Below are 12,127 nucleotides of genomic sequence, written 5' to 3'. Positions count from 1 at the left end.
AGTGTTCACTTCCCCTGTTTTATGTTGCAGCTGCTCTCATCAGCAGAGGGCAGCAGTTCCTTTGCCGTACTCTTGTTGTTTTAAGTCAGTCAGCATTCTCTGCCTGGTTAACGCCTTCCCCAGAGCAGTAATTAGACTCTGAGCATCCTGTACTTGCTGCTGCTGATGTGGAGGTTAAGATGAGCTCAACCCCCTGGGCCTCAGGGCTCAGTCTGTCCCTGGCACGGCATAGGTTAGGCAGCGGTGAAACTCTGCCACTCACTGCATTACTCATCTGTCTTTGCTCTATGCTCAGACAAGCGCGTGTGTGTACTCTGGAGTGTAAATCATGGCTGCACTCGAGCTGAAGCTCAGTGTGACTAGGGGCAAAGAGGCCAGACAGGCCTAGCCATGTTGTGTTTAGTTTTTATAGTGGCTGGGCCAGATGTACAGCTGATTCAGCCTAAGGTCTCCCCATGTGGAGTGAGTAACAGCAGGACTGTGTCCTCTCCAGGCAAGCAGAGACTAAAAGCAGACAGCTTAATTTTTTATGACTCGTCAATGTGCGTAGTTCTTTGCTCTGCTGTTCCTTCACTCACACGAACCCAAGTCTAGATCATTTCTGGTTTCAGGACTGAAGTCCTGATCCACATTGTTTTGATAGCTTACGGGTGATATAAGACTCAGACCCTGTTGGTCTAGAGAAAATGAGCCCTCGGTCAACAAACCCAAAGAAGAAGGTGTCAACATCTACACACTTTGACCAGCATCTGTTTTTGTCACCCATCCACACACAGCCCTACATGAAGCATGTGTCCTTCTTCACACCTTAACGTTGACCGCGGAGAATGGATGAGAGTCATGAACAGGCTTTCCATTTGCCCAAAGCGTATTCACACACACCCACCCTGCCTTTCAGTACACATTAGTTGCTCCAAAAGACCTTTCACCCCCAATCTGCTGTGCATTTGTGCACCAGTTGTGTGGGTATATTGGCTTCAGGTGTGTTCGTCCCTCAGCTTGTCTGGTTATGTTGTCTCTGTGGGTGTGAGAGCCAAACATTTGATTTTTGCATCACTTTAGCTCCTTCTCTTTACTAAAAGTAGCTAATATATTAGCCCTCTCTCCCTCCTGTTAGACCAATCAACATATGGGTGGCAGTTGCTCCCCCCACCCCCACACCCCCCGGGTCTTCAATATACAGGTTTCAGTTTAAACATCTGGTTAAGTGTGTAACTGTGGCCCTGCTATTGATATTACAATTGATCACCTTCCCCCTCCTCAGCTGGTGAAACTGATAAAAGCTTTGTTAGAAGTGGAGAGCAGAGGCTCCTTTGATTAATTATCCATCAAGAAATAAAATAAAACAAGCAGTACTTTGTAGTTGAAAGTTTATTATCCACAATTAGTTAGTTAGTTTGGAACCCTTAAGTTCTGAAAACAATGTCATGTGATAGCTGCAACATTAACAGTCCACAATGATTATAGTTTCACTTGCAATTGCTTTAGCAGTTGTAGTCATTTTACTGACTGAAATGATAATTTCTCCTGGACCACATGCAATACCTAAAAATAATGAATTATGCCATTGTGATTATGGAACTCATAGTTAAGTTTCACCAGCAGCTCCTCCCTTTGTCCATCTGTACACTCTCTCTCCTTTTGTTGTCTCACTTTTTTTTTTTTTTTCACTTTTTCTCCCCCCCCGCCACTGCCACCGCCACCGCCACTCTTTCAGATGAATTACATTTAAATTTTGACAACAGTTAATTTCTGGTAGCAATGCCAACATCCAAAATATTCAGCTCCAGTTGAGCAAATCTCCCCTGACATGCTAGACCACAACAGAAGTTAACACATCTCACTGTATTTGACTGAATGGGGAGGGACCTTGTTAAATGGCTTAAATCGCTGCCAGTTAACTGTTATCAATTACGTCAGTTGTAATATTCTCTATCTTAATTTCGATTTAAATTCTTGTTTTGGGGTTTTTTGTTGTTTTTTTTTTTTTTAGAGTAAATGCTAATTGTTCAACTGCAGCATCAGTGGCAGTCATTTTGTCAATAATGTAATTGCTTCTAGTAATGTTTCTGTCAATTGATTTAGACACCAAATTTATACATGACTCAATACTTGAGCCCTTCCTGCATGTACTAACCCAGTTCCATGAGAAAGCCAGTATTATGCTATTGCAGGTTCAGTTGTCTTCCAGCTTTGTTTTGATGTAATCAGTTATTTGTATAGTAAGCTTTACCTCTAAATTCTCACTACTGTCAACAGGGCATCCGTGCAGCCTCCGGTCTCTTCCAAGTAAACCCAGTCCCGCCTCATCTGCAGCCCTGCAGCCCTGCAGCCATGAGGGCTGAGTAGAGGCTCCTCCCTGTCTCTCCTCCTCCTATAAAGCCCTCTTCCCCCTCATGTCACCTCAGACCAAAGTTTAGAAAAGTGTGTGAGGAGAGTCTCCAGAAAAGCTCTGCTCCTAGAGGGAAAAAGAAGAAAAGAAATAGGAGCAGGGTGTCTTTATTTATTAACGTTTTGCGTTTTTGTTTTTTACTCTTATAACCTTTGATTTTCATCAAGTTTTTTCTCTGGTGTGGATTACTTGAAACCGACTTACCAGGATTAAAAAAAAAAGGATATTGTGTTTTTGCTGAAAGCTATGGTGGCTTACGATGAAGTGGGTAGCTTGGTGCCTATCAAACGGACTCTGCAAGTGATAGACTACCAGAACCAAGCAAACAAAGAGTCAGAGGTGAGAAGCAAAGCACACATGATGGTGGTGATTGGGGCTGATATTTTCTAGGTTGTTTATCTACTTCTCCATCTTTCAGTAAATGTTTGACTGGAACTCATTTGTGTCATGTGTCAGATTGCGAGTGAATCAGAGCCTAACCCCTTTTTTTTGTGTGCGTGTGTGTGGGTTTTGTTGTTTTTTTTTTTTTTATCTCAGCTGGGTGCAAACTTTGAACTTTGAGCTGAGGTGCTTACAACAATGCTTGAGATACTGCCTAACCTGGAAAAGTTAATCATTGGATTACACTGCACCTAAATGGATTTGTCAACAGTGAAGTGTTGGGGGTGAAATCTTAGTCAACAACCTTATGTCCTCCTAAATCAGGCCTTCTAGAAATACTTTTGTTTGGACCTGTGATTCTGAAATAAACCAGGTCTTCGATGCAAAGCACTGAAAGCAGATACAGATACTATTATAGGGACACAGTTGCAACCCAGCTGTGCTCTCTTTAAAAGCCACCACTTCAACTCCTTCCCCGTTTGAGGCTTGCTTCCCTTTCGGAAGAGGTTTAAGTTTGATGGAGTGTCAATGACAGTAAAGCACTTGTGAAAGGAGAAGTACAATGTATGAAGTCAGTTCTCAAAGAGTTACACAATTCAGACACCATAAGACAGACTTTTTGGAATATATAATTTAATGTAATAGTTGCACTCAAGCAAACCCCTGATCTGCCTGGTTGTCTGCAGTGAACCAGACCCCCTGAATCATCACACGTTCCTGGGTTAAACCGCCAGGAAGAACAACTTTCTCTGTCTGTACTGTTTCACTTTACAGCTGATTCACAATGAGAAGGTTTAGTGTCCTTTTGTTATTCTGGAGCTGGTCCCCAAAGGACAGGAAGGGCATAATGGCCAACACGCTTTTCCAGTGTGAACTTTAGGAAACAACCCCCACAACCATCCCACCTCCCTCTAAATGTTTCTTTTTCTTTATTTTCTTAGCATACTAATTGTAAAAGTCAGGGAAAACTACTGTACAGTTCACAAACTTGGGTCATTGTTCACTATAGTCAAAGCAATTACAGTGTGTCTTTGCTTACTTCTGCCACTAGAGGGCTTGCTAAATTCTCAAGGCAGTCTGGCTTTTCCCTTGTGGAGACTCCAGCTAAAGCAGACCATGACTCAACCACAGCCTCAGCAGCTCTTAGGCCAGGCCAGATTTTAGTGAATCTGTTCTGCAGCTGTCTCTGGAAGGCCTGGAGCCTCAATGACTGCTCTGTTTTGATTTGCTGATCCAAGACAAAATCCCATTTTGCCTGAGTCAGGAAAAAGCACAAATGACTGCTTGAGTACTCCCCTTGATTTCAAAGCATAAAGCTTCATTAGTGTATAGTTTGTTTAAAATAGGAAAATGGTTTTCAGAGAGTGCAAACTTTGAAAATGCTAATTAGGGCTGTGGTTGTCTGATGCCATCATTTTTCAGAGGACTCTTTATGGGCTGAAGTCATTGCCTCAGATCTTTAGCTCTTTGATTCCTGTGGTCTGTTGTTGCTGGCACTAGGCCAAGCAGTTCTCTCCTTTCTCTCAGCCTCAGGGGGCTGGGTGAGTGGGGGGGGGGATCACCTGGCCCAGGTGTAATGCTGCTCTCACGCAAGGCTTGTTAAAGAGCCTGTCCCGACTCGCAGCCATATACACTGCCAAGCACCCCCTGCAATGCTACACTGTGTAAACACTTGAGAGCAGACAAATTCACTGACTAATGACTGCAGCCTTTCCCCGACACTCACATAGTTGGCCAGTTTTACTTTAAAAACTCCGGACACACTGCCACACTTTCACATAATGCTTTGTCTCCCTGGAAAAGGCAGTTGAAGAGCTGCAACAACATTTATGTCCCTCTGTGGTGGAACAGGTCCATTCTCCATTGGAGTTGTGGCTGTTGTTGGGTCAGATAGTGGCACTTTTTGTGTGGGGAGGAGGTGTTGAACAGCTGAGAGCAAGAGGGTCTCGTGCATTCCTGCCATTCCACCAGACTTCCCTCCCCTCCAGAGCAGCAGTCAGAGAGGGTCTTTGTGCTCACTGGGCTGACTCTTCACATGATGGAGCCAACAGCTGCTGGAGCTGCTTCCTGTGCTAGATTCTGTCCACTGGTCTGGTAGTCTGTCTGGTCACTGCTCGACCTTGGCTCCAGCTACTTCTATTTCCTCACCCTGAAGCAGAGGGCAGAGTCAATAATGGTTATTAATGGCCTCACTTCATGTGCTTGGTTTGCAGGGAAGTATCAGGACTCACTGCTGAGGTCTCAAAGTTGGCCCCACTGATCGATTTGTTCTGTGTTCTTGCAGAAAGAATGTAAATTTATGACTTGTTTTTGACATAAGCCATGATGAAAATTTCATGACTAATCTCTTCTTCCTTTTTCTTTTTCCACTTAAGGAACCCAGCAACAAGCGTGTCCGTCCTCTCGGCAGGGTGACGTCGCTAGCCAACCTCATTTCTCCGGGGAAGAATGGGGCCGTCCGGCGCTTCGGCCAAACCATCCAGGTAGTTCTCCATTTCTTCGCTGTTGTCCATATTGCACTTGACAACTTGGAACCGAATTGCAACAGTTTGAAATCTGGGGCTTCCTGTTTGTCACCTACAGGCCTCATTCAGAGGCGATGGCAAGTTGCCGGGCATGCCCCAGAAGCCTTGCAGTAAGGCTGCGGCCCCCACACCACCTAAAAGGAGGAACAGCACACTGTGGTCTGAGACACTAGACATCCACCAGAAAGGAGCTTTCTCTACAAAAGAGATCAAGCGGCAGGAGGTGAGAATCAACACAGACATTTACATACAGCGGAAAGAACACAGAGGGAGGTGTAGACAAATGATTCTGGGTCAGACATCCAGACACAGAGCAGGGTCAGAGTGGGTAGCAGTATCTGAGTTTGGTTTCAGATTTAGCCCAATCACTGTCAGTTGCAATCACATAATGACTTCCTGGTTAATGTGCTATGCTAAGAAAGCTCTGTGCTCTTCCACAGGCCATATTTGAACTGTCTCGGGGAGAACAGGACCTGATTGAGGACCTCCAGCTGGCACGCAAGGTTTGTACTTTTAAACCTCTGATACAAATGGAGTACATGTAAAACAAACAGATTAAATCAGAGTCTGGCAAGCCTTACACTTCAGCTAAGCCAGCAACTATAAAAAGACGGACATTATTTCCCTGTCTGTTGTCCCCCTTAAGCCCTTTACTAGCTATTTATAGTATCCGCTCCCTCTTGGCTTGCTGAGATATTGACCCTTTTTGCTCTGCTCCTGTCAACAGGCATACCATGACCCAATGCTGAAGCTCTCCATTATGTCTGAAGAAGAGCTCACTCACATTTTCGGCAACCTGGATGCCTACATCCCTCTGCACGAGGACCTGCTGACACAGCTCGCTAAGGCCACAGGGCCTGATGGGACTGTGGGCCAGATTGGACAGATTGTTGTCAGTTGGGTAAGTGTCCTTCCTCCAAATCACCAGGAACTCTTCATTTGTGTTCATATTCTGAGTCTGAAATAAGATAGGCAGTTAGTTAAAGTGTTCCCCTTCTATCTGCAGCTGCCCAGGCTAAATGCCTACAAGGACTATTGCAGTAACCAGCTGGCAGCCAAAGCACTGCTGGATCAGAAGAAGCAGGACAGGCGGGTGCAGGACTTCCTGCAGCGTTGCCTTGAGTCGCCCTTCAGCAGGAAGCTGGACCTGTGGAGCTTCCTGGATATTCCACGCTCACGTCTGGTCAAATACCCACTGTTGCTCAAAGAGATACTGAAACACACTCCACCAGAGCACCCTGATGCTGCTAGCCTGGAGGAAGCAGTAAGGACACAAAGACTCTTACCCCAACATTAGATTGTTAATCACAAAATGTGGCTGAAGTTAATGATTTGATTCTTTGTGTAATCAGGTTACCATCATCCAGGGCGTCCTGTCTGATATCAACATGAAGAAGGGAGAGTCTGAATGCCAGTACTACATTGACAAGCTGGAGTATTTGGATGACAGGCAGAAGGACCCTCACATCGAGCAGTGCAAGAGCCTGCTGTGTCATGGGGAGCTGCGCAACAAGAGTGGCACGGTGAGCAACACTCTCACTTTCCTCTCAGCAACACACCACTCCTTATTTCACACAAAAAGTCTTCAGACTATCACTTTCCCGATTACCAACCAACCGATTATTTAACTGGTTCTGTAATCTTATCAATGTCCTGGTTTTAATATTTCCCTCTTTTATGATTCCTTCCAGAAGCTGCATGTGTTCCTGTTTACTGAGCTGCTGGTCCTGACCCGCCCCGTCACCAGGAATGAGCGCCAGTGTTTCCAGGTTTACCGGCAGCCAATCCCAGTGCAGGATCTGGTACTAGAGGACCTGCAGGATGGAGACGTCAGAATGGGTGGTTCCTTCAGGGGTGCTTTTAGCAATGCAGACAAAGGTAAGTCCTGAGTCAAACACTGAATTTGGTATCATATTTTGCCTCCAAGAAAATATGTAAGGTCACTAATCATCTTTTCTTTCTCTTCAAAAGCCAAGAACATTTTCCGAGTGCGGTCCCAAGACCCAAGCCAGGCACAGTCCCACACACTGCAAGTCAACGACGTCTTCCACAAGCAGCAGTGGCTCAACTGCCTCCGTAGTGCCATTTCCGTCCACCGGCCCCTCAACGAACAATCCACCCCGAGCCCACCCACCAGTGCTGCCCGCATCAAGCGCCGCCCCTCCTCTGTCTCAGCCATCATCCACATGGAGGAGGTAGACGAAAATTGCCGGCAAACGACCTCTCAGTCCGCCCCCAGCTCGCCATGTAACAGTGTAACCTCCAGCCCCACCGCCTCATCCCCTTCATCCTGCTCCTCATCTTCATCAACGACATCGTCAGCTTCGACGTCTCCTCTCTCTTCTGCCACATCCCATAAAACCAAAAAGGACAAGAAGTCTCTGTGTTCTTTAGGGAAGAGAAAAGAGACAATGGTCTGAAGTGAGCTGCAGAAGTCTATGGACATTTTGTTTTTTGTACAGATTCAAAAGAGCGCAGAGAAGCGCAGGACTTGTATTTATGTGTGTCTGCGTGGGTGCGTATTATTACAACAGTGTTCTGTGTTACTGTCCTCTTTGGCAGCTATTTACCTCACCCTTCCTTTCAAGCACATCCAACAGAGACACAGAGTTTGGGAGAACTACTCCTGGATGGGAGAAGGGGAAGCAAACACTTCTCACTCATGAATCTTTGTGTCATAAGTGGATTTCTTGAAGCTCGAGGTGGTGCAACAAATCCTGTTTACTTTAAATTTGATATTTAAACTTTATTTTAGACCATCTGGGGGATGAAAATGAAAGTTTATAACAGGTTTTTGTATCCTATTATGATTGTAGAACTTTTTTAGATATCATAAAGCAGCACTGTTTTAGTTTTTAGGTGAAGTTTTTTGAAATTCTGAGTGTTTAGGAGGAAAGAAAAGAAGAGAACCCCCACATAGATAAAATGTACAACACAAAGCTACACACCATTTTCTGTAAAAGTGATTTTTACATTATTGAAATCTTATTTTTTATACATTCCTTAAAATGACAGATGTTTGGACTCAGACACTTGTACTTTTTGCAGATCATGCAGTCAGAGGCATTAATTTAAATCCCAACAGATGAGTTTCTCACTGATGGAACAGTAACAAATCATCAGATGTTGAAATCATGTCAGAGAAGAGGAGAAGTTTTGACTCAACACATTTTTTTTTTTTAACTGAGCCATGTTTTTTTTTTTTTTTTTTTTTAAGAAAAAACAACCAATGAAACAATGGAACTTTTCAGTTGCATGGAGCTGTATTTGTGGACACTGCTTGTAGCTGTCAAGGCAGCAAGATGTTCTAACTTGTCCTGAGTTAAACATAAAGGTAGACATAAAGGGCTTGTCAGTGAAACTAGAAGAATGTTGTCTGGAAGTTGAACAGATGAGACGAGACGAGATGGATAAAGTTGCGTTTTGAAAACTGGATGAGATTGTTAGCACAAGATGTGTGAATCAGACAACTGTAAGTTGAGGTGATATCTTACTGTTGGATGATGGATGGTAAAAGTCAAGTGAGGGTAATCAAAGGAAATTGAATGTAGGGGTAGAGAGAAGAAGCAGAAGGTTTTTGTATATCATTGTCATTGAGATGGAAAAAGAAGAGGCAATTTGCTTTCCACAAACTGTATTTAATGAAAGAACAATAAAAATGTGCAAGATTTGCATCTGAATTACATGTTATCCTGGCTTTATACGCTTTCACTCAGATAGTATAAAAGTTGGTGCCCATGTTTTCTTGATTATAAGTCAGTTTTAGGTTCTACATTAATACTGCAATCATGTATCAGTGCACTGAGAAATGTTCAGGTTGTATTGAAAAACAGCCTTGAGAACTGTTTTGCCATCCACTCTTAGAAGATTCTATCCTTTCAGTCTTTAGCTGAAATCTGCTCAATTCTTTTGGCTGACTCAGAAAAAGTGTTCCAATCAGATTAGCTGACTGTTGTTCTTAGACCTCCAGAAAAAAAGAAGTGGCAAAAAAGGAGATGTCCGACGATTTTTGAAACTTAAATTCTCAACCAAACAGTCACTTTGATTTCAGTGCCAAGAGGAAGATTTCCAGTGAAAGAATAAGTCACGATTAACATTTGCATAAGACAACATGGCAGCCTGGTTCACACATTTTTGCAGTAGGATATAGCTTTTTCTCAGCACTCTGGCTTCTATTTTAAAAGCTCAGACAAATGCCCCATAACAGTCTGTCAAACCTTTAAGGGAAAAATGTTCAGGCTGCAGTTTGGTTACAATGCAAGATGGCTTAAATGATCACCAGAAGGAAACAGTTTCAATGTTTGACAATACTGTAATGTGATGGAGAGAGCGATTTAATTTTGCTCAAGAAAAAAAAACCAAGCCTTTGCCCCCAATTTTATTATGCATGATGTGTATAATGTCTGTCTCTCGGAATCTGAGACATTCTCAAAACATTTGCTCATGTTCTCCACAAATTCACTTTTATGGAAGTTGAACCGGCACCAGCAGTCCAGTTAATTAAATGGACGTTGTTACAGTGCATTTTTCAGGAAAATCAGAGTAAAGCCATTTCTGTTTGAAGGAAGTACTGATACATTTTGTTGTTGCAACATAGCTGCACAGTATTTCCAGCTATTTACTACTTAATTCTAGAAGAAACATTACTTAAAGTTCAGACTTTATCCCTCTCTCAACAACAGCTGTCTTCAGTGGTGGAAAGCACACCAATGATAAAATCTTTTTTTAAACAGACATTAAAATGCTTACCAGCTAGCTATAGCTCTATAATGTTGAAAATGCCCAAATAAATGCAAAAACAACTGTACTGCTTATGAATACAACTTTACAGTATTAGTACATCTTCACCTCCTTCTAACTAAAAGGTAGAAAAATGTTTCATAAATGAAGATGCCTTCAAAGAGATCCAGACAGACATCAGCAAAAATTATTTATATATATATATATATATAAAAAATAAACAATTTCAAAAATTAACTGATTAAAAACTTTCTTTCCCTTGACTTCTGATATTTCTGGTTCACTACACTTCTTCTTCTTCTTCGTCACTGATTTTTCTACATTCATCTTCAGTATCCAACTTGGTTGAGACAATGTTATTACTGAACGTCTGAGAGGGCGAAAGTGAGTGGCGCGATACCCTACAATGACCCATTGGAAATACATCCAAGCTGTCATCCTGACAGTCAGTGCTGTGCACAGAGACATGAAGGCCAAAGTCACATGGAAAGATTATATCATAGCTCCTCTAAAACCACTATTTTTACAATCAGCTGCTTTCAGTGACCAATCTGAGTTTTCTACAGTCTCAACCAGTCAAACTTTAAAAACTCTCACCTGCATTCAGCTGTCATTTCAATGTGAATTGCTGCGCCTATACATCCACCCACACACAGGAACCTAAAGGGACAGCAAGGATCTCCATGGTAAGGTTTAATGGTTGGTGGGAATATTTCATCAGGTTAACAGGAAACTAAAAGTTAATTCAACGATTGATTTCATGATCCAACACAGCAGCTGCTGCTACACAACAGTGAAATGTTGCAGGTTACACAACAAACATATGCAGTTTTTAAGCAGCCTGGGAAGCAACCAAGACTCAGATCATCAGGATCCTCCCCGCAGGGCTCCACAAACTTCTTTCAGCAGCTCAGCAGTGCTACTGAGAGACCTACAGGCCAGATTATTGACAGACGCAGATAATGCAGCCTCCTGTTTGTGACAAGGACACGTCACCGTCACATCCTTTGACACAAACACAACTACGATCTGCCCTCGACCTGCAGTATCAGATAAACCGGGGGAAGCAGAAACTTCCCAGACTGGTTTGACTCACACATCCAGTTTCCCTATTACTATAAGCACAATGTGGAAGTAACGCTGAGCACTAGACATTCACTAATGGCACGAAGAGTCAAATAGAGAGAAATCCCTGAACAGATTCACTTCGCTACGACTAGTAAAGGTCTCGTGATGGCTGTATGTCATAAGATTTGGTTTCACTGAAAATAACCAGTATTACACAATACTTGAGATTTTTTCCCCTTTTGTCTCCAGGTTCTCAGAATGTTTGTCAACTTTAGACTAAGATTATGAATCACTTAAGATAGATGTATGTTTAAATCAACAGATAGTTAATTGATAATCAGAGATTTGTTATAGTCCATCTCTACTGAGCCTCCCCTCAGCTCTACAGAGAATTTTAGCATCTTTCAGATCACTTTTTGTTTTAGAGCCTCAACTTGAACGCTGTGTTCCACTTTTTTTGGGCTTGTATCAATCTCAGCTGCCGTTTTCAGTGAAAAAAAAAACAAAAAACAAAAAACAAAAAAACAACAAACAAACAAAAAAAAAACCTGATAAACCAACACTTTACCCCTCCAAAATATCTGACCTGATCAGGTAAGTGACATGGGTGTGTACGCTATCATTCCCAAAGTTCAATGGGTGCAGTAGCATTTCCAGCAGTCTCTTGTTTTATACTCTTAAAAACTCTGGTGTAATTTAGAAATCAGGCAAATTGGATGTATTTTAAACTAAGCTCCTCCTAGCTTCATATAAAATTTTGTGGCTTCATCCAGCACTGAGGTCTTGGTTAGCTCTGGCCTAGTTGCTTTTACATCAGCAAGTCTAAACCTCTAAACTTGCCCCAGCTTTATCAGTGGAGGAAACGTCAACAAAAATCAAAATGGAAGGATCATTGACGAAACATGGTGTGGTGAAACAACAGAAAAAATATGTGAACAACAGGACAATGCAGCTTGTTGAAGGCCCACTGTCAGTGCTGGTGGAGCATGGGGGTGGTGAATGAACCTACTCCCAGCTCATG

At 42.8% G+C, this 12,127-nt stretch overlaps 1 protein-coding gene across 2 annotated transcripts; it reads left to right on the top strand.

Annotated features, from left to right (window-relative positions):
- Positions 1–2,425: 2,425 nt before the first annotated feature.
- net1 (neuroepithelial cell transforming 1) lies at positions 2,426–8,978 on the top strand. 2 transcript variants are annotated; one of them, XM_029495425.1, is made up of 9 exons: positions 2,426–2,731; positions 5,149–5,256; positions 5,357–5,521; positions 5,739–5,801; positions 6,026–6,199; positions 6,305–6,562; positions 6,651–6,821; positions 6,990–7,176; positions 7,270–8,978. In XM_029495425.1, the coding sequence occupies exons 1-9, from the start codon at positions 2,639–2,641 to the stop codon at positions 7,716–7,718; spliced, it is 1,668 nt and encodes a 555-aa protein (XP_029351285.1). In that variant the 5' UTR covers positions 2,426–2,638; the 3' UTR covers positions 7,719–8,978. The 2 variants fall into 2 exon arrangements, with proteins under 2 accessions (XP_029351285.1, XP_029351286.1); XM_029495426.1 differs by having other exon boundaries at positions 5,149–5,259.
- Positions 8,979–12,127: the final 3,149 nt, after the last annotated feature.

Source organism: Echeneis naucrates, chromosome 23 (assembly GCF_900963305.1).
Source record: "Echeneis naucrates chromosome 23, fEcheNa1.1, whole genome shotgun sequence".
Lineage (NCBI taxonomy): Eukaryota > Metazoa > Chordata > Actinopteri > Carangiformes > Echeneidae > Echeneis > Echeneis naucrates.
The sequence above is the reverse complement of the archived record's forward strand: the minus strand, read 5'-3'. Positions and strand labels throughout refer to the sequence as shown.